This window comes from Geotrypetes seraphini, chromosome 2, assembly GCF_902459505.1.
Source record: "Geotrypetes seraphini chromosome 2, aGeoSer1.1, whole genome shotgun sequence".
NCBI lineage: Eukaryota > Metazoa > Chordata > Amphibia > Gymnophiona > Dermophiidae > Geotrypetes > Geotrypetes seraphini.
This window is the reverse complement of record NC_047085.1, coordinates 512,379,081-512,406,545: the sequence shown is the minus strand read 5'-3', so window position 1 is coordinate 512,406,545 and position 27,465 is coordinate 512,379,081. Positions and strand designations below refer to the sequence as shown.

The window sequence follows — 27,465 nt, the reverse complement described above, 5'->3', positions numbered from 1 at the left end:
TGGTCTTTGTTCATTTTTAAGCGAGGGCCATTTTGGGTTCAAATAGTTTCAATTTTTATTAAAATTTGATTAAATCGCTTATCAAAATTCCAAGTGAGATACAAATTAATATATTAAATATTAATAATATATATTAAAAACATAAATGCAAAAAAGTATAAACATATTTAAAAATAAAAAACAGCCTCGCCCAAACCCAGGGGAATGTCAGCATTTATCTCCAGAGCCCTTTAGATGGGAAAAAAAAGCCATCCTCACCAACTGGCTATCCTGTGATCCCCCGTCATATGCACAATGGAGATCCCTAATGATAGTGCACGCAACACTGGAGAGACACAAGGTGGGAGACTTGACTCTTGGCCCGGGTCGCAAATTTTGTCAGGTGTGGGAGAACTTCTGGCAGGACCTCACACCGCGTGCTTGCAGTAGACTTTTGAATCTTTAAGATTTTATTCCCACTCTCAGCTGTTGGACTGGCCATGGATTCTTGGGGAGGGGAGGGGAGGTGGGGGATGGGAGGGGAACTGATTATATTGTTGAAAATGTTATTTCCTGAATGGTACTACTGTTTGTATTTGCTTCTTACTGCTGGAATAATAAAAATCATTTAAACATAAAAATAAAAAATAATGCCAATAACCAAATAATTAAAAGAGTTTAAGTAAAACATCAAATGGTGTACTAATTGGATGACAATTTAACAGGAAAACATGAAACAGGAAGGCGGCTGGGTTGGAACTACAAGTTATATAGGAAAGAAAAACAGATAAGGAATAAACAAAAAGGAAGGGCAGTGAATTGTGAATGCTGCTGCTGCCCGATGAAGTTCAGGACATCATGCCTTGGGTGACAGAAGGGGGAGAGAATTTGGGAGAGTATTGCTGTACCCAACTGGAGGGAGAAGGAAGATGAGAGAGGGAATAAAAGGAGATGCCAGGGCTTGGAGGGAAGGAGGAAGGTATGCCAGGGCATGGAGGGAAGGAGGAAGGTATGCCAGACCAAGGGAAAAGGAAGGGGGAAAGGAAAGAGGAAATGTCAGAGCATGGAGGGGGAGGGAAAGATGGAAGAAAAGGAAAGGAAAGAGATGCCAGAGAATCAGGGAAGGGATGATGCCAGACCGTGGGGTGGGAAGGAAAGAAAGGAGAAGAGAGAGATGCCAGAGCATAGGGGAGGGGGTGGTGACAGAGAGAGAAAAATGGAGAGTTGACAGAGCTGAAATCAATCATGTACAAAGGAGAGAAGGGGCACAGGATAGATAGTTTATGGAAGGAGCATAGAAAGAGGGAAGATGCCATATGGAAGAGAGAGAGAGAGAGGGCGGACACTGGATGGAAAGAGCAGAGAGGGCAGTGAATGGAAAGGGCGAGACAGAGGGTGAACAGTAGATGGAAGGGATAGAGAGGGAAACGGACACTGAATGGAAGTGGGGAGAGGAGGGACAGCCACTGAATGGAAGTGTGAGGGACAGGGGGAGTAGATGCTGGAAGGAATTGGGGAGGAGAAAGAAAAAAGGGCACATGCAGGATTGAGGGAAGAGGATAGAGTTAGTTACAGGAAGGGGTGAGGGAAAGAGGTGGCAAACTATAGGTAGACACAGTGAAAGAGGGAAATTGAGGACTGAATAGTAAAAAAGAATTTAGACAGGCAGAAAATAAATTGAGAAGGAAGAACAGGAGGAAGGGAGTGGAGAGAGAGATGCCAGAGCAGGGGGGAAGGAGAGGAGACAGATACCAGACCTGGGAGGAGGAAGAGAGAAAGGAGACAGATACTAGATCTGAGGGAAAAAAAGAGGAGAGAGATATGCTAAAATCTGCTGGGAGGGAAGGAGGGAGGAAGGAAAGAAGGAGAAAAAGAGGCAGAGAAAGGGGGGGGGATGTAAGCACATTAGAAAGACTACAGAGGTAAAGGCTTGGACGAAAGGGGAAAGACATGAGGCAGATGCAGGACTATGGGAGGTTCAGGCAGAGGGGGAGAGAGAGGGAGACCTGGACCCAAAGGGGATGGGGCTGGATTGTGAAAGAAATGTTGGAAGCAAAAGAAAGATTGGATGCACAGTCAGAAGGAAGTGCAACCAGAGACTCATGAAATCATCAGACAACAAAGGTAGGAAAAATGATTTTATTTTCAATTTAGTGATCAAAATGTGTCTGTTTTGAGAATTTATACCCGCTGTCTATATTTTGCACTATATTTGTCTATTTTTCTATAGTTACTGAGGTGACATTGCATATTTTAAAGTGATCTGCCTTGACATCTTTGAAAAAACCCTGAAACTCGTAAATGATGATTAACATTTTCTCTGCGTACAGTGTGCTTTGTGGTTTTTTTTTTATATTTTATGTTTACCATTATGAATTAATAAGATATTGTGTGTATATGAAAATGAATGGAAGAAATTGGGGATGTGGCTAGGACAGAGCTGGGAGTGGGGCTAGGGCGGGATTGGGGGCAGGACTGAATATTAATAGATGTTCCGTTTTGATGAAAAAAAGAAATGGTCACATTAACCGTGGCCCATCCGCCGGCTCCATTTAATTCCGCTCGCTGCCGCTGCTCCAAAAGAGCCAGGCGCGTGCAGCGATTGCACGCCGCCGGCCCATAAGCCTTCTCTCCGTCAGAACTGATGTCGAGGGAAGGCTTATGGACCGGCAGTGTGTGGGGGGTGTTAAATGGAGTCAGCGACCGGCGGAATCGGTGGCGGGTGGGCTTGGGGGAAGGGAGGATTCTGTGTGGATCCTGCAGCTCTTGCCATGAGACTGGACCCACAGCAGCACCAAATGAAGTACAGGATATTGAAACATTTCTTCTGCTGCCAAAAGAGATCAAGTGTAGGCAGCAGCCTCAATCAGCCTGAGAGGAGAGCTGAGGGGGAGGAGGCAAGGAGTGAAGAGCCAATAGGAATAGGCTATGAAGGATGGGACTGAGAAAGGAGACAGGAAGGGAAAAAGAGGAGAAAGGGAAAGAAGGGGAAAAGAAAATGGGGGCAGGGTGGGGTGGGGCAGCCTGGGCAGGGAGTGGGGCATGGTGGGGAGGGACAGCCTGGGCAGGGGGTGGGGCATGGTGAGGTGGGGCAGCCTGGGCAGGGAGTGGGGCATGATGGGGTGGGGCAGGGGGGCCCAGTGGACTTGAGTGCTTAGAGGGGCCCTGATGAATTAGTCCTGCCCTGCCCAGAATCCCTTGTTGGCAGCTGCTGCAGGGGTTGCTGGGGGGAATCTCCTCCCTCAGGATTAGAAAGGAATTGGGGGAGGAGTCGGTGACATCACATGGGAGAGGGCGGAGCTTCACGCCGAAGGCTGAGAGACGCTCTGTTCTTCTGGCTCTGCCCCTTTCAGTGCTGATTGGTCAGAATGGTCCATGGGGCGGGAAGAGGAGGGGAAGGGTCCGCCCCTAGCCTGGATAAGGGAGAAAGGAGGAGGAGTTTCAGTTTCATCCTCTGCTGATTGCTCAGAATTTCGCTGGGAGCGGGAAGAGGAGGAGGCGGAGACTCTGCAGCTGAAGTGTGTTGTCTAGGAAATAAAGTCAGTGGAGCTCCGCCCCCTTTGTGACGTCATCGGTATGTGGCCGGAAGTAAGTTGAGTCGTCCATCTTGTGCTGGAGCCTCAGGTGGCCAGTTTCTTTCAGCTTCTGCTCTTCTCTCTCCTCCCAGCCCAGGGAAATGGCTGCAGGAGCTTCTGCTCAGGTAGGAGCTCCCCCTCCCCCACTTTTCCTGGCAGGGGGAGGGGACTTGGAATGACACCAAGGGGGCAATGGAGGATTAAGGGACCACCAGGTCTACAATAATGGCTGAAGGGGAAAAGGGAGAAGAAAGAAAGAGAGAAGGGAAGAAGAAAAGAGAGGATGGCTGAATTTGTCAATGCTTTTGTCCTCCCTTCAAAGGGGCCACTCCTCACCTGCATTCTCCCTTCATTCTCAACCCAGTAGGTTATTACATTTGACTTCCTAAGTTCCACTATAGGTCACTTGGCCTCCCCTTGCAGTTGCACACTAAGTAACATACAGGCACCAGGTCTACAATGATGGTGATGCAGAAGGCGCTGAGGGTGTTCCTGGTTTGTGTTTCAGATGCAGGTGAAGTTTGAGGACGTGGCTGTCTCTTTCTCCCAGGAGGAGTGGGAATATTTAGATGAAGGGCAGAAGGAGCTTTACAGGGAGGTGATGAAGGAGAATTATGAGACTCTGATCTCTCTAGGTAAGGACTAAAATATTCAACTAATACGAGACATTTTTCTGCTCTTCCTTTGCTCCAGACTCTTCTAAGTGTGATCTGGATCTCTCCATACTAACCTCTATCTTAAGCTGACAGCGTGAGGGCTCATAAGATTATCGTGTGTGTCCTACAAGTTTTTTCTCTTTGAAATCAGATACAGATTATTCTCTTTTTCCTGAAGAAGAGCTAAAATGCAGGGTCAGAGTAGCCCAAATGGTCAGAACCTGGCTGCAGAAGATTACATTGTACAGTTGTGGTGGGCAGTCTTGTAATGAGAGATAATTTTCTTTCATTAGCAGTTTTTCAAAACAACTACATTGCACGGCTGCGTTTGCCGTTAGACCACAACGGTAATGTTTTGAAATAAGAATTTAATGAAGGGCAACGGTGGTTATTACCCCCTGAGGAAGATCTGCTTTGGACAGATTGAAACGCCTTTTTCTCCTGTCAGAAAGGTGTTGGGAGTTGTACTTTCTCAACCAGCGCTGGTTCATGGGTTACACCACTTGAGATAAATGTTGCTTTCCATGATCCGAGGGTTTGTATTTACCACTTTCATGATTAGTGGTATTTTGATTTTTTTTCATTATTACACAATATATTTCAATGATACAGCTCATGAAGCACACACCTGCAGATGTAGTTCTGTAGTTCTTTACACAAAATAGGTGAGGCAGGTAGGATGGGGCAGGCGGAGGTGATTAAAATTTGGAGTCGGGATGTGGACCTGAAATAATATGGCAATTATAAGAGGTCCTATGATCTGATCACCCACAATTATGATATGTCTGTCTCTTTTTTTTTTCAAATTCTTTATTCATTTTATAGTTAACATCAAGTGTAAAGAGAATATCAAGAATTCAACAAATACATCACTTGAATTTCTACAACTATTTCATGAAAAATAAAATTTAACCCCATCCCTCCGACCAGATTAATATGAAATAATACAAGATCACATAATATACCTTATAACATTCCTATCAAATCTGTTAATAAATTGAAAACAAAATCCCACCCACCCCATTTCATCAATTATATTAAGTAGGGAAAAGTGATAATCAACACAGTAATTCATCAATGGCCCCCACACATCCTTAAATTTATTAAAATACCCTTTTTGAACTGCTAACGCCCTTTCCATTTTGTATAAGTGGCACACTGAATTCCACCAAAAACAATAGATCAATCTCTTATATTCTTTCCAATTATATGTTATTTGTTGGATGGCAACTCTTGTCAATATCATTAAAAGTTTGTTATTATTGGAAGAAATTTGGCTCTTAGCTCTCATAGACATTCCAAATAAAATTGTGTCATACAATAATGCCACATGATTTTCTAACATACAATTTATTTGATCCCATATCGACTGTCAAAAAGCCTTAATAAATGGACAGTGAAATAATAAATGATCTAAAGTTCCAGCATCAAGATGACAATGCCAACATCTATTAGACTTAGAGCAATCCAATTTTTTGTAAACGAACAGGGGTCCAGAGTGCTCTATGCAACAGGAAAAACCATGTTTGCCTCATAGATGCAGACACTTCATCCTCCAGGACCAAATACGTGGCCATTGGGATGCACTAATTTGATGCTTAATCTCAATGCTCCAAATATCTCTGTCCAGTCTTTGGTTTCTTATTCAAATAGCCAGATAATAATTTATACCATTGTGCGGCCTGGTGACCCAGGAAGTCTGCCTGAAAGCATAAGAAATCTATTATTAAGAGATTTCCATTCAGGGAACCCCGCCTGAATAGCCTGCTTCAGTTGCAACCACTTATAACTTTGTTTTTTATCAAGACCAAATTTATGTTGCAACGGTGAAAAATCCAGCAGCTTACCATTAGATATAACATCATTTAAGGTTCGTATACCTGCTTTAATCCAATCCTTCCAGACAATCTTAAAACCGCCTATTTGAATCCTGGAGTTTAGCCATATACTTTGATATGTAGATTTTTGAATTGGAAGAGGTGTTAAATTATTAATAAAGTTTTCCATGTGTCCATTAATCCTATATAATAAAAGGCTAACTCGCGCATGCGCAGTCCTGTTTTCGTGTTCCGTGCGCTGTAGGTCTGTGGCCGAAGGAGTGCGCATGCGCGCGAATACGTCACTACCCGATCGCCTCCACAAGCCGGACCGCAGCCAGACGACGTTATCCGTTTCTCCTGTCGCCGCCGCCGATCTCCGTTTCTCCTTTGCCGCCCACCCCCTTCTCTTCCCGCGGGTCCGAATGGCGATTCAAGCAGCGTGTACATCAGTCTCCACACGCTGCTTCGGGCCCTTCTACTGCCCTGATTTGCTCTGCCGCGTCTCTGATGATGTCATCAGGGACGTGCCAGAGTAAATCAGGGCAGAAGGGCCCGAAGCAGCGTGTGGAGACTGATAAAAGCGCTGCTGGAATCACCACCTTTGTAGTCCGGCCCGCGGGAAGGGGAAGGGACAGGGGCGGGTAGAGGAAACGCTAATGCTGCTGCACAGGGAACTGGTGGGGGGGGGAGGGAAATGGAGGGGAAGGGAATGCTGCTTTGGACGGACAGACAGACAGAGAGAGGAAGGGAAACACAAAGAAAATAAGAAATACACAGGGGCAGGTGCTCAGGGAACTGGTGTGGGGGGAGGGAAATGGAGGGGGATGGAATGCTGCTTTGGACAGACAGAGAGAGGAAGGGAAACACAAAGAAAATAAGAAAGACACAGGGGCAGGTGCACAGGGAACTGGTGTGGGGGGAGGGGGATGGAATGCTGCTTTGGACAGACAGACAGAGGGAGGAAGGGAGACAGAAAGGAAAGAAGAAAGACACAGGGTCAGGGAGATACACAGAAAGACAGACAGGCAAAGGGGGCCAGGGACAGAGACAGACAGAAAGGACAGCGGGAGCCGCGTCAGGAGGGGTGCGGGATGCGGCAGTGGGAACTTTTCCAATGGGTGCAACTGGGCAGCTGTCGGGAACCTCTGATCAGGGGCAGAGCAAGGTAAGAGTATCATAGGGATAAGAAGGAGGAGGGAGGATAAAAAAGGAAGGGATGCCTACTGCTGGACAGGGGGAGAAGGAAAGAGATGCTGATGGACAGGGGAGGTGAAGAAAAAAGAACGGAGGACTAATGTTGGACAGGGGGAGAAGGAAAGAGGTGCTGCTGGACAGGGGGGAGGTAAAACAAAGGGAGAAGGGCTGCTGCTGCATAAGGAGAGCAGTGAAGGGGTGGTGGTGGACACAGTGGAGGTAAAAGGAAGGGAAAATGGACAGGGGGAGCAGGCAAGGGGTGGTGATGGACAGCCAAGGAAAAAGAAAGGCAGAAAGAAAGAAAGCGGCTAAGGAGAGAGAGAGAAAAAAAGACAGACACGCACACATATGTTCTAGCACCCGTTAATCTAACGGGCTTAAAGACTAGTATTCTATTATTTTTACGTATCCTAGGCATTTTAATACTGAGAAGATGACGAAGCCTAATGGGAAACATGAGCTGCCATCCAACCATAACCAATCTGGTAGCTTATCCATGAGTTCTGGGAGGACCCAATACATACCCTGGCGCATAATATAGGATTGATGGTACCTATAGAAGTTTGGAAAATTTACCCCACCCTCCTCAATTGGTTTTTGTAAAGACACTAAGGCAATTCTTGCAATTTTATTTTACCCAGCCAAATAAATTTAGTAAGAATACTATTCAACTTTTTATAAATAGACCCCTGAAAAAAAACTGGTATCATCCCCATTTGGTAACAAACAACAGGCAAAATCATCATCTTAATAGTTTAGACTCTTCCCCACCAAGAACTCTGTTACTTTTTGCAATAAAAGTCTTTCATTCAATTTCATTGTCTCATCAAGTGTATTTTTTAACCAAATTCCTAAATATTTTATTCCTTCTTCTTTCCATATAAAAGGGAATGAATCAAACAAGGAATGGTTGTTTCAGGATTCCTTAAATGAAGCAGCAGTATATCATTCGCATAAGCAGATACCTTATATTCCTTACCAGACCTCAGAATACCCTATATCCCCTTTGCCTGTTGAATAGCCAATAACAAGGGTTCAAGTACTATATCAAAAAGAGGGACAACAGTCAAAGGAGACAATTTAAAGCAGTCTGAGAAATTATTGTTAATTTATAATCTAGCAACAGGAGAGCTATACAAGGTTTGAATCATTTGTATAAATCCTGAACCAATACCAAACCACTCCATGGCCTGATACATAAAGGTCCACTCTACCTGATCAAAAGCCTTCTCCGCATCCAAGGATACAGAGAAAGCCGGATCTCTTATGTCTTTTGTTAGATATAACATCTGAAAGGCTAATCTAGTATTATCAGAAGAGTGCCGCTGAGCAACAAACCCTGTTTGGTGCATACTAACTATATAAGGAAGAGCCTTAGCCAAACGCATAGCCAAAAGTTTAGCTAATAATTTACCATCTACATTGATCAAAGAAATAGGCCTGTAATTTGAAACCAACATGGGATCTTTATTTGGCTTTGGCAAAACAACAGTTAACGATTCTGCCATAGTGCCTGAAATACAACCTTTATTTAGTTGATTCTGATACAAAATTAATAAATAAGGTAATAGAGTAATTTGGAATGATTTAAAAAAACTCCACTGTAAAACCATCACCACTTGGAGCGGTCCCTACTCTAAGAGACTTCAATGCTGTTTGTAATTCTTTTAGTGATATCGGCTCTTCCAGACTTCTTTTTATATGATCAGGAACTTTTGGACCCTCAATTAGATTTAAAAATTCTAAACCATCTTTTTCCCTATCTAAATAAGGCTCAGAAGAAAAAAGATCTTTATAAAATTTTAAGAATTTTTTTAAAAATAGGTCCAATTTGAGAATGAATATCTCCTTTTTCATCCTTAATTGCACCTATTTTTGTCTTCCTCTTTTTTGCTTTAAGATAATTTGCCAATAAACTTCCCGCCTTATTTGAACTACCATAATAGAAAGCTTGCTGAGAAAGAATATCTTTTCTTACTAATTTAGAAGATCATTGCTAGAGGTAAGTAACCTTAAAAGAGACCTGGGTGTGTTTGTGGATACAACAATGAAAGCATCGGCACAATGTGCGACAGCCTCAAAGAAAGCAAACAGAATGTTGGGTATCATCAAAAAGGGTATCACGACCAGGACGAAGGAAGTCATCATGCCGCTGTATCGTGCAATGGTGCGCCCGCATCTGGAGTACTGCGTCCAGTACTGGTCGCCATACCTCAAAAAGGATATGGCGATACTTGAGGGAGTCCAGAGAAGGGCGACTAAAATGGTAATAGGTATGGAAAACTTTTCATACGCTGACAGGTTGGAAAAGCTGGGGCTATTCTCCCTGGAAAAGCGGAGACTTAGAGGAGACATGATAGAAACCTTCAAAACCCTGAAAGGTATAGAGAAGGTAGACAGGGACAGATTCTTCAGACTTTGGGGAACCACAAGTACAAGGGGGCACTCGGAAAATTGAAAGGGGACAGGTTTAGAACAAATGCTAGGAAGTTCTTCTTTACTCAGAGGGTGGTGGACACATGGAACGCGCTCCCGGAGGTTGTGATAGGGCAGATCATGCTACGGGGGTTCAAGGAAGGTTTAGAGAAATTCCTGAAGGATAAGGCGATTGAGGGGTACAGATAGAAGTAGAAATGGGTTATAGGAAAAGTCAGGGACCACCTAACAGGTCATGGATCTGATGGGCCGCCATGTGTGCAGACTGCTGGGCACGATGGACCTCTGGTCTGACCCAGTGGAGGCAACTTCTTATGTTCTTAATTATGATACGCCTGTCTCTTACCACAAGTAAATCTACTGTTTAGGAAAAGATAGTAGCTTATTTTGTTCTATTTGGGAACAGCTAATAATGAAGATAAACACACTCAAGTTAGCCTGTGGTAGTCTTGGAAACATCCATATTAGACCCATATGTCATTCTGGGTAGGATGATTATACAATAAGGAAGTCCTCTTCTTCTTGGTTTGCATATTTTTCTTTGAACAAAAGGGAAGAATAACTGAGTTTTTATGTTTATTCCTGGAAACAGGTTCTGTAAGGATAAGTCCTGATCTGTTATCGTGGATTAAACAAGATGGAGAGACACATATCCAGGATCCCCAGGAGTCAGGAGAGAGAGATGTTAGACATTCAGACACGGGTGAGTAACAGATACTCTACAGAATGATATGGGCTATAGTAATAACTACAATACAGAGTAAGAGGAGGTATTTCAGTGTACTGGTGAACAATAACTACTCAACAGTATAAGGAGGTCTTAGAGAGTAAAACAAATGACTTATCTGTACGGAGAGCAGTATATATGTCCTCCCAAGTGGATGATGTCAACTGATGGAGCCCAGCATTGGAAAGAGTTTACAAAGCCACAGAAGTTTCTAGAGCTTTCGTGAGCTGCAGACCTTGAATCTCTAATTCTTCCCATTCTGTGTCTTCACGGTTGAGCACCTCAGTCCTGTCTCCTGCTTAACAGAGAAGCAGCTCCCAAGGAAGGTGAATTGGGTTTGTGAGAAATTATATCCTGCTGAACAGGCAGAATACATGTTCCAGTGCGAGCTATTCTAGACATGTGGGTTGTATCCCAATGGCTGTGCTCCACCTCTAAGAACATAACTTAGCGCAGAATTCTCCAGGGACGCATAATTACCTGAAGTTGGCATAGAATTTAGTATCGGGTTGCACTCCCTCTCTGAATCACTCCCTCTCTGAATCACTTCGAGCAGCCTGTTTGCAGGCTTCCCTCTACCGCAGTCCCATCTTCAATAATGTCACTTCCTCTTTCTTTGCCAGAACCATAGTAGAGGAAAACCTGCAGAGCTGGTGGGAGGCTGCTATTGAGTGGAATCTGCGTGGCTGTGGTAGTGGACAATGGGGAGAAAGTGAGAGATGTTGGCTGGTGGGGGTGGATGAGAGATGCTGGCTGGGGAGAGAGATAGCATGAGATGCTGGCTGCGGGTGTTCAGGGATAGAGAGAGAGATTTTGGCTTGAGAGGGGATAGGGGAGAGAGGCTGGCTGAGGGGTGGAAGATCCTGCTAAATGAGAGGCACAGAAACATAGAGAAGAGATCCTAGATGGGGACTGAGCATAGAGACAGGGACACTGAAGCAATGCTGGGCAGAAAGAGGGACAGACATGGAGAAGAATGCTTGAAGGGGAGCGACAGGGGCATGAAAGGACTGCTAGACACAGGGACATTGATTCTGACAGAGGGATGATGGATGCAGGGGAATGGAGAGGGACACAGAGGGCAGAAGCTCAGGATAGAAACAGGAGGGACAGATGCTGGACAGGACACATAGAGACAAAATGTAAAATGGACAGACGATCCTAGGAAGAAGAAAAGCAGAAAAGGGACTCTGGGACCTAAGAGAATGGAGAAATAAGCTGCTCAGACAACAAAAGATAGAAAAAAGGTTTTTTAAATTCTGTATCTATTGAAATATTTCAGCTTTCAGATATGTTTTTCGACAATATAAAGGCAATGTGAAGGACTATGAAAACAAATCAACCAAACTTCACTAAGTTGGGCTTTTACAAAGTTGTGCTTCTAGAAGAAAGTCACTAAGTGAGAAAAACTTGAAGAACCCTTGTTTTCGCTAGTGGAATTTAATAAAATAACGGAAATGTACTGAAATTCTGGATAATTAAGTACAAATATGGTTAAATGTTGTCAAACTTGCAGAATTTTGAAATGTTTTGTGCAAAATTCCACCAGGAATAATCAGTAGTTCAGAGGTATTTTGGGGAATTATGGCCCTTGACAAGTCTTCGTTATACAAGTTGGTTCATGGTCTTGTCTTGAGTTGACTTGATTATTGAAGCTCCTTCTTTGTTGAGCTATCCAAATATACTATTAACTGCCTCCAAAACATTCAAGATACAGCTATTAAGACTTTTATGGGAGACTTTACCATGTTTCTCCATCCCTGAAGGGAGTCCATTGGTTACCATATTTTTATCAAGCCACATTTAAGATGTTGGTTCTGACACACAGAGCCTTTTACCGAGGTTTCTTGGGTAATTTATTGATAATCCCTTACCATCCCACTTTAGGATCTTTGAACCAGAACTTATCCTTTCTGTGTCTTGAGCAAAATCGGATCCTACTAGAGAATCCGCTTTCCTTTATAGGGCACCAGCCATGTGGAATTCTCTGCCCCAACATTTACAGTTAGAATCCCATCTAGATTGATCTCACTTTTATTCTTTAGCATTTTTGGGGCTCCGATATTACGGTAGACTTTTATACATAGCTATGGGATCAACCCTACTGATTCCTGTATCGTTGTTTTGTCTTTTGTGTTATTGATTATATTGGGGTAAATTATTATTGTAAACTTTGCTGTTTAGTCCCTAATAGAAGGGCAATATATCAAGTATAATTACCATATTTTTCACTGTATAAGACGCACCTGACCATAAGACGCACCCAAGATTTAGAGGAGGAAAACAAGAAAAAAACATTCTGAACCAAATTCTTCCTGCCAGGCTCTGCACCCAACCCCACACTCCTTGTCAGGCTCTGTACCCTTCCCCCCCTCTGGTGGTCTAATGGTAGGCTGGGACAGGGGACAGGGCAGGACAGGCAAGCCTAGTGGCAGGGCAGGCAGGCACCCCTTACCTTAATCTCTCCGGGTGTCTGGCGGTCCAGCGCTATAGGGCAGGAGCTTACAGCCTCCTGCCTTTCCATCTGACTTTCTACCCAGCGGCAAGCAGAGTCGGAGCGGCAAGAGGGCAGGCGCAAGATTTTTGCTTCCTGCCATGCCACTCCTTGAATGGCGGTCCAGCCTTACAGCTTCCTGTCCTTCTCTTCTTTCTCCCTCCGAACGGCAGTGGGAAGCAGGCAGGTGTGAGGTTTTTGCTTCCTGCCTTGTCCCGCGCCGCTCTGTGAATGGCTGTCCCAGTTCTCACAAAAGATAGAGTGAGAAATACGGTAATAAATAAATATTAACATGGTAAGATAGTAGATGAAGGCAGATAAAGACCCAAATGGTCCATCCAGTCTGTCCAACCTTACCATCTCTTTAAATTACTGATTTAATTTAAATATTTCTTCTTCTTAGCTATTTCTGGGCCAGAACCCAAAGTTCTGCCCGGTACTGTGCTTAGGTTCCATCTACTGAAGTCTCCGTCAAAATGATTAAAAACCCCAGACTGGCAATAACATGCTTAGGTTTAAATCTTTTATTGCTTTCTTTGGGAGCATCTTCTTTCTGGAATTCTTTTGTAACTATTGGACTTGCTTATAAAACAAAAGGTTTATGTATTTTTGGATCCTAGGCAGCTCTAGAATTTTCCGTGAGAGAGGGAACATGCGATCAGAGGTAGTTGAAGGCGGGAACAAGATTTTGAATGTAGTTGTGGGTGGGGGAGTTCCTGTTTTGATGTGGGCTATATTTCCTGCTGTTAATTCGTTAATTAAATTGTTTAATTTCCCTATAGCTTTATTGCTGTTTGAAAAATTAGTTCCATAACCTAATTTAAAAAAAGAGAGAGGTTTGAAGACTTATGAGCTAAATTGTGGAATTTTCTTAATCTCAGAAATCCTATATAGTCGTATGAGCCCAGAAAACTTTGTTTCTTGACATTAATAGCGTTCCATAGTTCCTAATGCACGATTACCGTCTTTTGTTTCTATCCAGCAGATACTGAGGCAATGCAGGAGACGAAGAGGGAGGAGAATCAAGAAAAATGGCTTTTAGAAATTGAACCCATCCCAAGACAACCAGGAAATGTTGGTGAGAATATTTCCCAGAGAAATGAGAGTCAAAACACAAGGAATTATAAACAGGAATCAGAGAAGAAGCCGAGAGACCCTGCAAGAGACTCCCTGGATGCAGTCGCTGAGGGTGAGAAAAGTGACGGGGAACTCACAAACATCCCTGAGCTCCAGAGATACCCGAGAGAAGAGAGACCCTTACGAAATAAAAACAGCGACCAAATGGCTTTTCAGCTCCATCGGGGAAAGAGGAAAGGGAAGAAATCCATTCTGCAAGACACCGTTGGAAAAAGCCTTGGTAAGATATATAATTTCTTATTGCCCAAGAGAATCCACCCCAGGGTGAGACCTTTTTTGTGTTGTCAGTGTAGAAAAGGCTCCAAACGAAAGATGAAGCTGAAATACAGCAGAGAACGCTTGCAGAAGGGAAACCTTTTACGTGGAGTGGAATGTATGAAAGCATTAATTCCTAGGGATGGACAGCCCAAACATTTTGTTTAGTTTCATTTCTTCTTTTATTTTAGTTCCTCTTCATTTTTGTTTCAAGGGAAATATCACCAAAGTGTGAACTATTTGGAAATGTGGCACCCTGGTGAAAAAAAGGGGAACTATTTCCGGTGTTCCAGTGGGTCACGTGTGCAGTATTTGCAAAGAGGACACGCTATTAATGGCAAAACAAAAGACACCAAGGGGCAAATTCGATAAATGGTGTCCCGATTGTAGACTGCAGCAGGCGTCCTACCACTGTCTAACCAGCCAATCGGGATGCATGTTTTTAAAAAAACACCCAGTGACGGGCAGCCTACATTGTGGGTGTTTTTGTAAGCCTAGGAAGGTGCGAAGGGCCAGTAAGCTCACTCAAGGCTATGAATGGTGTCCCAATTGTAGGCTGCGGTAGGCGTCCTACCACTGTCTAACCAGCCAATCAAATAGACTCAGCCATTAAACTGATCGTGACAAGGGAATCTCCCTGCCGCGGTCAGTTTAGCAAAGTTGACTGGAAGGAGGGATGCCCACTCCCTCCTGCTGAAGCCCCTCCCCCCCCATTTCCACAGCTTGAGGAATGCCCAATTCATCCTTCTGCGGCTCCTAAGATATCCCCTGGCAGGAGGGATGACGAAACCCTCATGCTGCTGGCCCCATCATTCCCCAAATCCCCTCAAATACTCACCGATTCCACCCTGACACTCCCCAAGATCCCCCTGCTGCCCCTGAACATCCCTCATACCTTTTTCTGATGGCTGGCAAGAGGAATGCTAACTCCCTCCTGCCGGCAGGCCCACCACTGCAAAATGACAGGCGTTCCCCTTCTTGGTGCATTCTGGGATGCATAGGGAGTGGCCTGACTCCGATTGGCCAGATCCCTAAATCCCCTCCCATGGGATCTAGTCAGTTGGAGTTTTAGGAAGCCTTAGGCCATTCCCCAATGCATCCCAAAATGCACCAGGATGGGGAAGGCAGTGGCGGCCTGCCGGCAGGAGGGAGTAGGCATTCCTTTTCCAGCCATCAGCCAAAGGTAGAAACATAGAAAAATGAAGACATATAAAGGCCATAGCCCATCAAGTCTGCCCACTCCACAGACCCACCCCCTAAGTCTGCTCTAGAGACCCCGCTCCAAATGACCCATTCTTAACTCCACCCTCTCAGGGATCCCACATGGGCATCCCATTTACCCTTAAAATCTGGCACGCTGTTGGCCTCGATCACCTGTATCGGAAGCTTGTTCCAATGATCAACCACTCTTTCGGTGAAGAAATACTTTCTGGTGTCGCCATGAAATTTTCCTCCCCTGAGTTTAAGCGGATGCCCTCTTGTGGCTGAGGGTCCTTGGAGAAGGAAAATATCTTCTTCCACCTCGATACGTCTGGTGATATACTTGAACGTCTCAATCATGTCTCCCCTCTCCCTACGTTCCTCGAGAGAGTAGAACCGCAATTTGTTCAGCCTCTCTTCGTATGAGAGATCCTTGAGCTCCGAGACCATCTTGGTGGCCATCCGCTGAACCGACTCTGCTCTTAGCACATCTTTATGGTAATGTGACATCCAGAATTGCACGCAGTGTTCCAGATGTGGTCTCACCATGGTTCTGTACAACAGCATGATGACCTCAGGCTTCTGGCTGACGAAACTTCTGCAGATGCAACCTAACATTTGTCTTGCCTTAGATGAAGCCTTCTTCACTTGATTGGCAGCTTTCATATCTGCACTGATAGTCACTCCCAAATCCCGTTCTGTTTCGGTCCTAGCTAAGGTCTCATCATTTAAGGTGTAAGTTCTGCACGGATTTCTACTGCCGAGGTGCATGACCTTACATTTCTTGGCATTGAAGCCCAGCTGCCAGGTCGATGACCAACGTTCTAACAAAAACAGGTCCTGCGTCATACTATCGTGTAAATTGGAGCCGTTCACTATGTTGCATAGTTTAGCGTCGTCGGCGAATAGTGTTATTTTGCCTTGAAGGCCCTGAAACAGGTCCCCTATGAATAAGTTGAAAAGTAGCGGGCCCAAGACTGAGCCCTGCGGTACTCCACTCGTCACTTCTGACATTTTAGAGAGTGTACCATTAACCACCACCCTCTGAAGTCTACCACTTAGCCAATCTTTGACCCATGCGTTTCTCCCAACCCCATCGATTTCATCTTGCTCAGCATCCTACGATGAGGGACGCTATCGAAAGCTTTACTGAAGTCTAGGTACACTACGTCTAGGGATTCTCCCAAGTCTAACTGTTTTGTTACCCAGTCAAAGAAGCTGATGAGATTGGATTGGCAGGACCTACCCTTGGTGAATCCATGTTGACTGGGATCCCGTAGATTCTACTCATCTAAGATCGTGTCTATTTTTCGTTTGATTAGTGTTTCCATGAGTTTACACACTATTGATGTTAGACTCACCGGTCTGTAATTCGCAGCCTCCTCTCTGCAACCTTTTATCCCAGGACAAGCAGGCATGATATTCTCACATGTGGGTGACGTCATCTACGGAGCCCCGATGCGGACAGCATTTCAAGAAAACTTGATTGAAGATTCAAGCTTGCTGTGCTGCACCACGCATGCGTGCCTCCTGCTCCACTAGAGGGCGCATCCCCTCCTCGTGGTCTCCAGTTCGTTTTTTTCTGCGGAGCCAATAAGTCCTGTATTTTTTTGGCTCTGCCCCATGTGCCTTCTTGCACCGCAATTTCTTATTTTAAATTCGTTGGAAGTTGCTGTGCGCCTGTTTATTATTTTACATTTTGTTCCTGCTACTGAATCGCGAAGTCGCGGTTCGTTTTTGGCCGCCTGGGGGCTCCCGGGTTGTCGCGGCCGCGTGGCCTCCCTGGCCGCGGCCTAATTTTTATCTTATGTCCCGACCCGCATTGTTGGTGCATCCGGTGTTTGGGTGCTGATCATCCCACCGAGTCCTGTCCCCGGTGTGCCACTTTCCAAAACCGGGCGCTCCGTCGGCGTAAGGCCAGGATGGCGGACCTTTTTGCGGTCGACCAACCCTCGACCTCAGCCTCGAGGTCGGCCCTGGCTTCGGCACCGGCCTTGACCTCGGCCTCGGCTCCCTCGGCCCCGCCTCGAGACTCGACCCCGAAGACCTCGGGTTCCCTGAAGTCCTCGGCTCCGGGTAAGTCTCCTCTTCCTTCCTCAGGTTCCGCTCCAGCGAAGAAACCATCCTCTGGGACGCCGGCCGGACATGGTGGGACCTCCGTGCCTTCGGTCCCAGCGAAGTCCTCCAAATCTTCTGGCCGTGCCTCCACCACACGGGAATACTCTGATACGAGGTCGCCCCTGGTGGAGTGCACTACGGCCTCGGACATGCCTTCGATGCTGTCCGTGCCGGTCTTTCAAGACATGCTCCGGGCGATGATATCGTTGGAGCTGTTTGTGGCCCTCGCTCACCTTAATCTGGCCTCGACCTCGCGTGCGCCGGACCAGCCTGAGCCTCGCGTCGAAGTACCTCGGGGCAAGCTGCGCCGCTCTCGACGCCTCTCGGATTCCTCGCCGAGGTCTTCGAGCCGTTCTTCCCCCACGGGGTTCCGCGGGGCGAAATGTCGCTCGAAGCATGTCGAGACCTCGGGCCGTCGGAGTTCGAAGAAACCCCGGAGCTCACCTCCACTGCGGGGTCGCTCCCCGACTTCTCGCTCCGGAGGGCGGCTGAAGGTGGCGGAGTTATCGCTCACCAACCCTCGGCTCTTGTTGACTCCCTCTCGATCCGGGGATCCGGTCCGAGGCTCCAGGCTTTCGCTGAGGGAGTTCGGGGTGAGGTCTCCAGCCCGCCGTCGGTCGGTACCTCTTACCCCGGCGGTGTCCCCGAGGGGTTCCTCGAGGCGGCGCAGGTCCTCGACATTGGAGCGCTTTCACAGCGTTTCCCTGGTCTCGGATAGAGGGTCTGAGCGTGAGGGTCCTTCCTTTTCGGCAAGACGCAGGTCTCGTTCCCCGTCCCCACAAGGGGCTACGGGAACGTCCCGCCCTTCTTTTACGAGGTTCGTCCAGGACATGGGACGCGCCCTTGACTTGGATCTACTGTCGGACTCGAGGTATTCCAAGGAATACCTAGCGGAGCTGGATATGCCCTCTCCGCCTCGAGAGTCCCTCAGGCTGCCGTTGAACCCTGTGCTCCGGCAAACCTTCATTAAGAACCTCGAGACTCCTTACATGGTGACGGCTGTCCCATCTAAAATGGAGTCAAAGTACCGTATGGTACCCTGCCCGGGGTTTGAGCAGCCACAGCTCTCTCACCAATCGCTGTTGGTGGAATCTTCATTGAAAAAGGCTCACCCCTCCCGGGTCTCCGCTGCGGTCCCTCCGGGTCGCGAGGGCAGGACCCTGGACAAATTTGGCCGCCGTCTATATCAGAACTCTATGATGGCCTCTAGAGTGCTGCACTACACTTTCACTTTTTCATCTTATCTTAAACATCTGCTTGGGCTGTTGAGCGCCTTCACGACGGATTTGCCAGCCTCTCGCCAAGGGGCTTTTGGCCTCCTAGAGGATTTTTCTAACCTCCGTCTCCACCTGTTTCATGCAGCTTACGACGGTTTTGAGCTTTCCTCGAGGGTCGCCGCCTTTGCTGTGGCCATGCGCCGGCTGGCGTGGCTGCGCCTGGTCGACATGGACCCCAACCTCCAGGACCGGTTGGCTAACCTTCCTTGTGTCGGTAAGGAACTCTTTGACGACACTATTGAAGCGGCTACGAAACGCTTGTCGGAGCATCAGAGGTCGTTTGCCTCCCTCGTGCGCCTGAAGCCCAAGCCGGCCGCTTCTCGTCCCCTACGGGGCACGCCTCGCCGTTACCCACAAAAGTCTACCCCGGCTTTCTCTAGGCCTCCACCTCGGTGTCAGCAAGCTCATTCGAGGGCATTGTCGAAATCTCAGCCGACAGCCCCTGCCAAGCCATCTCCGTCCTTTTGCTGGGATGCGCAGATGGGGGCTGGCCTTCTTCCCATCAGGGGACGCCTGCGAGCCTTTTACCTTCGTTGGGAGTCCATCACGTCGGACGCTTGGGTCCTTGGCGTGATCTCATCCGGGTACTTTCTCAACTTTCGGAAGATCCCTCCCGACATCTGAAAACCTGGCTTTTTTCTAAAATCTAACTCTCCCTCCTCTCTGACATCCTAGCTCTCTAACTTTCTTCTTCCCTCCGATCTTCATCTAACTCTTTCCCTGGAGTTCCTTTCTCATTACAATCCCTGTAAACTGTGCCGAGCTCCACGACCGTGGAGATGGCGCGGTATAAAAACCTAAAGTTTAGTTTAGTTTAGCCCTCCGAGCGCTTGTCCCCCCAATTGGGCGCAGTTGCCCCTCCTTCTCTCAGAGGCTCGAGACCTTCTTCGCCTGCGGGCGGTGGAAGTGGTCCCCCCCTGCCAGCGGGGGCAAGGGTTTTACTCCCGTTACTTCCTGGTACCGAAGAAGACGGGAGACCTGCGCCCGATTCTGGACCTGAGACGCCTCAACAAGTTTCTGGTAAGGGAAAAGTTTTGAATGCTTTCCCTTCCGATTCTTTACCATCTGCTCGACGAGGGCGATTGGCTCTGCTCCCTCGATCTGAAGGAGGCCTACACACATGTCCCGGTGCATCCCGCTTATTGCAGATTCCTGCGATTTCAGGTGGGAGACCTACATCTACAATATCGGGTCCTCCCCTTTGGACTGGCCTCGTCTCCTCGGGTATTCACAAAGTGTCTCGTGGTGGTTGCAGCAGCCTTGCGCTCCCAGGGTCTTCAAGTATTCCCCTACCTGGACGACTGGCTGATCAAGACTCTGTCCAGGGAAGGGGTTATCTCAGCGACCCGACAGACTATTATTTACCTTCAAGGTCTGGGGTTCGAGGTAAACTTCCTGAAATCACAGCTGTGCCCCTCTCAGTCCTTACAGTTCATCGGGGCCGTGCTGGACACGGTTCGCCTCCGTTCCTTCCTCCCCCCTCCGCATCTAGAGGCGTTAGTAAGTCTGAGTCGAAGGATTTCGCTGCTGACCTCGGTATCAGCACGGCAGATGATGACTCTTCTAGGCCACATGGCCTCTACCGTCCACGTCATACCCTTCGCCCGTTTCCACCTGAGGATTCCTCAATGGACCCTGGCCTCTCAATGGCGTCAGGACTGGGACCCGATCGATCGTCCCGTGACAGTGACTCCTTCCTTGCAAAGATCGCTCCGTTGGTGGACCGACTCTTCGAATCTTTCCAGCGGTTTACTATTTATTGCCCCTCCACACCACAAGGTCCTCACCACGGACTTGTCGGAGTACGCTTGGGGGGCTCATTTGGATGGTCTAAGCACTCAGGGAATGTGATCAGCAGAGGATCGTCGCTGTCACATCAACGTGCTGGAGCTTCGGGCCATCTATCTCGCCGCGGTGGTTTTTCAACATCTGCTTCACGACCAGGTGGTTCTCGTCCGTACGGACAGCCAGGTGGCGATGTATTATGTCAACAAACAAGGTGGGACAGGGTCCTGGTCCCTCTGTCAGGAAGCTCTCCGTCTCTGGGAGTGGGCGGTGTCCCACAACATCTTCCTTCGAGCGGTTTACATACAAGGGGAGCGAAATTGTCTGGCGGACAGGCTCATTCGCCTCCTCCAGCCGCACAGATGGTCCCTGCATTCTCAGGTCTTGCGACAAGTGTTCGACAGGTGGGGGACGCCGCAGATAGATCTGTTCGCCTCCCCCCTCAATCACAAACTGCCTCTCTTTTGTTCCTGGATGTACTCCCCGGACCGTCTCGAGGCCGACGCCTTCCTCCTGGATTGGGAAGGGTGGTTCCTGTACGCGTTTCCGCCTTTCCCTCTGATTCTGCGGACGCTGGTCCATCTCAAATCGGTGCGGGCCACTCTGATCTTGATTGCTCCTCGGTGGCCTCGCCAGCCTTGGTTTTCCCTACTACTTCAACTCAGTGTCAGGGAACCTCTGCTATCTCAGAGTCGGGGTTCACTGTTACATCCCAGTCTTCAGTCTCTTCATCTGACTGCTTGGTTTCTCTCCCCCTGACCTCTCTCCCTGTATCTCAGTCGGTCAGGGAGGTATTGGAGGCTTCTCGGAAAGTCTCGACTAGACTCTGCTATTCTCAGAAGTGGACTAGATTTTCGTCCTGGTGCTCCTCTCACCGCCAGGACCCGGTGTCGGTCCCTGTGTCTTTGGTTCTGGAGTATCTGCTTCATTTATCTCATTCTGGCCTGAAGACAAATTCCATTCGTGTACATCTTAGTGCGATTGCTGCCTTCCATCATCACCTGGATGGGAAGGCTCTTTCACTCCATCCCTTGGTCTCTCGCTTCATGAGGGGTCTTTTGAATGTTCATCCTCCTCTCAAACCTCCCCCGGTGGTTTGGGATCTTAATGTGGTCCTGGCTCAACTTATGAAACCTCCGTTTGAGCCTCTGGATAAATGTCATCTTAAGTTTCTCACTTGGAAGGTGATTTTCCTGCTTGCCCTCACTTCCGCTCGGCGGGTTAGTGAGCTGCAGGCGCTGGTGGCGGACCCGCCTTTCACGGTATTCCATCATGACAAGGTGGTTGTCCGCACTCATCCTAAGTTTTTGCCTAAGGTGGTGTCTGTTTTCCATCTCAATCAGTCCATTGTTTTGCCGGTGTTCTTTCCCAAGCCCCACTCTCACCCTGGAGAGGTGGCGCTCCACACTCTTGACTGTAAGAGAGCGTTGGCCTTTTACCTTCAACGCACTCAGTCTCATCGGACAGTTCCACAATTGTTTTTGTCCTTCGACCCTAATCGGTTGGGTCGCCCAGTTTCCAAATGCACCTTGTCCAACTGGTTGGCTGCTTGTATTTCTTTTTGCTACGCTCAGGCTGGTCTCGCGCTGCATGATCGAGTAACGGGACATAAGGTCCGAGCGATGGCAGCTTCTGTAGCTTTCCTCCGGTCCACGCCTATTGAGGAAATTTGCAAGGCTGCCACGTGGTCTTCGGTTCATACTTTCACCTCTCACTACTGTCTGGATACATTGTCCAGGAGCGATGGCCGTTTTGGCCAATCGGTATTACGTAATCTGTTTTCTTAAATTGCCAACTTCCCTCCATCCCTTTGCAGTTAGCTTGGAGGTCACCTACATGTGAGAATATCCTGCTTGTCCTGGGATAAAGCACAGTTACTTACCGTAACAGGTGTTATCCAGGGACAGCAGGCATATATTCTCACAACCCGCCCGCCTCTCCGAGGTTGGCTTCTTTGCTGGTTATGTGAACTGGAGACCACGAGGAGGGGATGCGCCCTCTAGTGGAGCAGGAGGCACACATGCGTGGTGCAGCACAGCAAGCTTGAATCTTCAATCAAGTTTGCTTGAAATGCTGTCCGCATCGGGGCTCCGTAGATGACATCACCCACATGTGAGAATATATGCCTTCTGTCCCTGGATAACACCTGTTACGGTAAGTAACTGTGCTTTTTATGCAGTGGAACGACGTTAGCCGTTTTCCAGTTCATGGGTACTCTCCCCGAAATGAGGGAGAGATTGAAGAGTACGGATAGCGGTTCCGCCAGGACATCACACAACTCCCTGAGTACTCTGGGGTGTAGATTGTCCGGTCCCAGGCTTTATTCACCTTGAATGTTGTCAGCTCGCAGTAGACGTCTCCGGGTGTGAACTCGAAATTCCAAAACGAGTCTTTCACTCTTTGCTTTGTCTGTAAGTGTGGACCGTGACCCGGTGCTTCGCTGGTGAAGACCGAGCAGAAGTACTCATTCAGAAGTTCCGCTTTTTCGGAATCTGATTCCACGTACTTCCCGTCTGTTTTTTTTAGGCATACTATCCCATCTGTGTTCCTTTTCCTGTCGCTAATGTACCTGAAGAAGGATTTGTCTCCCTTTTTGAGGTTCTTCGCTAAATTTTCTTCCACTCGAAAGGCATTCGGGGACTGTCGGGATCTTGTGGTGCCGAGGAGTGTCAGTGGTGAAGTAGGGGAATGTTTGTGGGGCTTCGGGGCATGATGAGGCCAGCAGAAGGAGGGAGTGGGCATCCGTCCTGCTGAGGGATGTCGCAAGGGGTGGAGGCAGGAGGTATTGGGCATGCCTCCTGCCGCAGACATCCAGAGATTGAGGAGCTTCAGGGGTTCCGGCAGAAAGGAGTGGGCATCCCTTCTGCCAGGCAACTTTGCAGGGGAGATGGGTTCCCTGCCGCGGCTGCTAAATTGATTGCCTCAGGGAGATTCCCATGTTACGATCAGCTCAGCGGCAAGAAGATTCGCTAACCAGCACCTGTGACATTGATGCTGGTTAGAGAATTGGGATGGTTAGGTGGAGTTAGGCGTCTGTCCATCAATGGGATGTCCATGTGTGATTCTGAAAAACCGCTTAGTCAGCTGCTGAGACGAGGCGTCCTATACAGAATCCGGCCCCAAATGTCTTTTTTTCTGCTTGCTTTAGTTTAATGACATGGGACATGTCCTGGGCTTTTCCCATGTCATTGCCATCCCTTTTAATTCCGCACCAGGAAAACTACCAGTATTTGACTATCTGGGACTAATCTAGTTATCAGCTTATGCTTAGTGCCCCTGGCTGAATATTTACCCATAACTAATTAATACAAATGAATAAAAGTAATTACTTAAAAACGATTTGATATCATATCTAAGAAAGCACAAAATAATCCAAATGAGAGAGAAACATTCTACAGCTGTATATTGTGATAACAATTTTTATCATCAAACAGGTTTAAAATGTCTTCAGAGGATCCATGAGAGTGAGAGGCCATTTACATGTTCAGAATGTGGGAAAAGATATAGTGGTCCTTCAGCTTTAAAAACACACAAGAGGATTCATACTGGAGAGAAACCGTATAGCTGTTCAGAATGTGGTAAAAGCTTTAGTCTGCAATCAACTTTAAAAACGCACAAGAGGATTCATACTGGAGAAAAACCATTTACATGTTCAGAATGTGGTAAAAGCTTTACTCAGCAGTCACATTTAAAAAATCACAATAGGATTCATACCGGAGAGAAACGATTTACATGTTCAGAATGTGGGAAAAGCTTTAGTCGGCAGTCACATTTAAAAAATCACAATAGGATTCATACCGGAGAGAAACCATTTACATGTTCAGAATGTGGTAAAAGATATGGTGATCCATCAGCTTTAAAAAGGCACATTATGATGCATAGTGGAGAGAAACTATATACCTGTTCAGAATGTGACAAAAGCTTTAGTCGGCAATCAACTTTAAAAAGGCACAAGTGGACTCATACTGGAGAGAATCCATTTACATGTTCAGAATGTGGGAAAAGATATAGTAGTCCCTTAGCTTTAAAAATACATAAGAACATCCATACTGGAGAGAAACCATTTACATGTTCAGAATGTGGCAAAAGATATAGTGATCCCTCAGCTTTAAAAATACATAAGAGCATCCATACTGGAGAGAAACCATTTACATGTTCAGAATGTGAGAAAAGCTTTAGTCAGCAATCATCTTTAAAAAGGCACAAGAGGACTCATACTGGAAAGAAACAATTTACATGTTCAGAAGGTGAGAAAAGCTTTAGTCAGCAATCTTTAAAATATCACAATAGGATTCATATTGGGGAGAAACTATTTACATGTTCAGAATGTGGTAAAAGGTTTAGTCAGCAGTGTCATTTAAAAAATCACAATAGGATTCATACTGGAGAGAAACCATTTACATGTTCAGAATGTGGTAAAAGGTTTAGTCAGCAGTCACATTTAAAAAATCACAATAGGATTCATACTGGAGAGAAACCATTTACATGTTCAGAATGTGGTAAAAGACATAGTGATCCATCATCTTTAAAGAAGCACAAGAGGATTCATACTGGAGAGAAACCATATACCTGTTCAGAATGTGGTAAAAGCTTTAGTTGGCAGTCAGCATTAAAAAGACATGAGAGGATTCATACTGGAGAGAAACCATATCATGTCCAGAATGTGGCAAAAGTTATAGAGATCCCTCAGCTTTAAAACTACACAAGAGGGTTCATACTGGAGAGAAACCATTTACATGTTCAGAATGTGATTTAAACTTTAGTCGACAATCATGCTGTGCAGAATGTTGTAAAAGCTTAAATGGGTATCACATTTAAAAAGATAGAGAAAGAGTCATACAGGAGATATAGAAAGAAAGTGTATATGAACGTTTAACAGTGGCAGAAGGAACAACTATCAAGCAGAAATTCCTGATAGAAAATATTGTACAAAGCTAAAACTAATATTAAAGAGTGTACTAACATTACACCATTTCTGCATTCTTCTATAGTTTTGGTATTCTTGACTCTCATCTATAACTTTAAGTGTAGACTGTACATTTTTAGACTTGAAGAAGGGATGAGCCTCATAGAAATAGATTATAGACAATGCTCACTGTCTCCGGCTGAATATTGACCTATAACAACTCAACAATGAATAGAAATTGGAATACAACTAATTATGTATAAAAACTGTGATTATCCATATGGGAGAGAAAGATTCTCCATCGCTTGAGTACCTGAATAAATTCATGTTTACCGTTCTGAGCTCCCTTGGGAGAATAGTATAGAAAATTAAATGAATGAATGAATAAATAAATATATATCTTATGATTAAACTTTGTATCATCAATCAGGTTTAAAATTACTTCAGGGGTCCTTGAGAGTGAGAGGCCATTTACATGTCTAGAATGTGGTTAAAGCTTTAATGACTAATGAAATTTAAAACAGCACAAGAGGATTCATATGGGGAGTAATTACCCTTAAAGGAAACAATTTTCTTGTTCAGAATGTGGTAAAAATTTTTAGGTGGAATTGGCTTTAAAGGGGCAGAAGAGAATACATACAGGAGAGAAACCATATACATGCTCAGAATGTGGTAAAACCTTTAGTTACAAATCACACTTAAAACTGCACATGAGGATTCATACTGGAGTAAAACCATGTGGAGAGGCATAATCGAAAGTGTGCCTAAGTCTGAGGTTGGATGTTTTGTGCAAGATGTCCACAAACCCAGTAGGGAAATTGTCCATTTTCAAAGCTGCCAAACATCTATCTTTTATTTTTGAAAATGAGCTAGGTATAAGTTTTGGTCCTTAGAACATCTACTTTATTCCCCATTTTCAAAAATAAAAATGCCCAAGTGAGAAATGTACAAAAGCAAGTTTTGTAGATGTAGCCACCAACTACTTTGATCTCGGCAGAAGGAATCCCTATCAGCTGAGCCAGTTTTGGGGATTCCCAGTGGCTCAGCTGATAAGGATTGCCCCTGCCAGGATCAGCTGAGCCGTTGAACCCTACACCCATCCCCCTGACATCCCTAGACCTTTCTGACATTCCTCCTACATCCCTGGGCCCCCTCCCACATTCCTGGACTACCTATACCATCATATGAGAAAACAGAAGGAGGGAAGCCCATCCCCTCCTGCCTTCAGTGCCCCACGCTACAAATGACAGGGCTTTCTCCCTCCCAATGCCACAATGGTAAATCGTAATTGTTTTTACCCAGTTCCTCTGCACTTTTCTTGTATCCCTACTGCCGGTCTTAGGTTGATTTATTCCAATCCAGATGGAGTTCGGATTATCCTAACTCCATCTGGATCGGAACAGAAACCCACTCTCTCCTGCCGGTCCAGATGGAGTTATGAGGATATCGGACTGAGTAGCATTGCTCGGTGCTTCCACTGCTGCTGGAAAGACAGCCAAGAGTGTAATATTTAAGAAATAAAACCTTGTTTGTTATGTGTTAATTTGTACACTGCAAGAAAGCATTTTCATTAGGCCTGATTTTAAGAGTGTCTGAAAAATAAAACAAATATAAATGATAATTAACATTTTTTCTTCATACAGTATACTTTGTGTTTCTTTTCAATTTGTGGTTTCCATAATTAATTAATATGATTAATTAATATTATTTGAGGCTAGTAGGGATACTGCGGGGGATGGTGGGGACGATAGTTGCAGAGATGAGGCGGTAACAGGGATGGTGGTCGCGGGGATGGGACGGGGATAAATTTTTTTCCCCGTATCATTCTCTAACTCTTAGTCCAGTGAGTTTCCAGTTTTTTTCATCCTATTGGTAAAATAGATTTTGACAAACCCTGCAAAATACT

The 27,465-nt window shown here is 46.2% G+C and overlaps 1 protein-coding gene across 1 annotated transcript in view; it reads left to right on the top strand.

Annotated features, from left to right (window-relative positions):
• LOC117354992 (zinc finger protein 845-like) overlaps positions 1 to 26,396 on the top strand; it is an 81,990-nt gene extending 55,594 nt beyond the window's left edge. Inside the window, exons 7-10 of the mRNA XM_033932949.1 lie at positions 4,135 to 4,189; positions 10,253 to 10,363; positions 13,864 to 14,238; positions 24,088 to 26,396. Of these exons, the coding sequence (XP_033788840.1) occupies positions 4,135 to 4,189; positions 10,253 to 10,363; positions 13,864 to 14,238; positions 24,088 to 25,349 (1,803 nt within the window). The 3' untranslated portion in view covers positions 25,350 to 26,396. The remainder of the gene's footprint in view (positions 1 to 4,134; positions 4,190 to 10,252; positions 10,364 to 13,863; positions 14,239 to 24,087) is intronic.
• Positions 26,397 to 27,465: the final 1,069 nt, after the last annotated feature.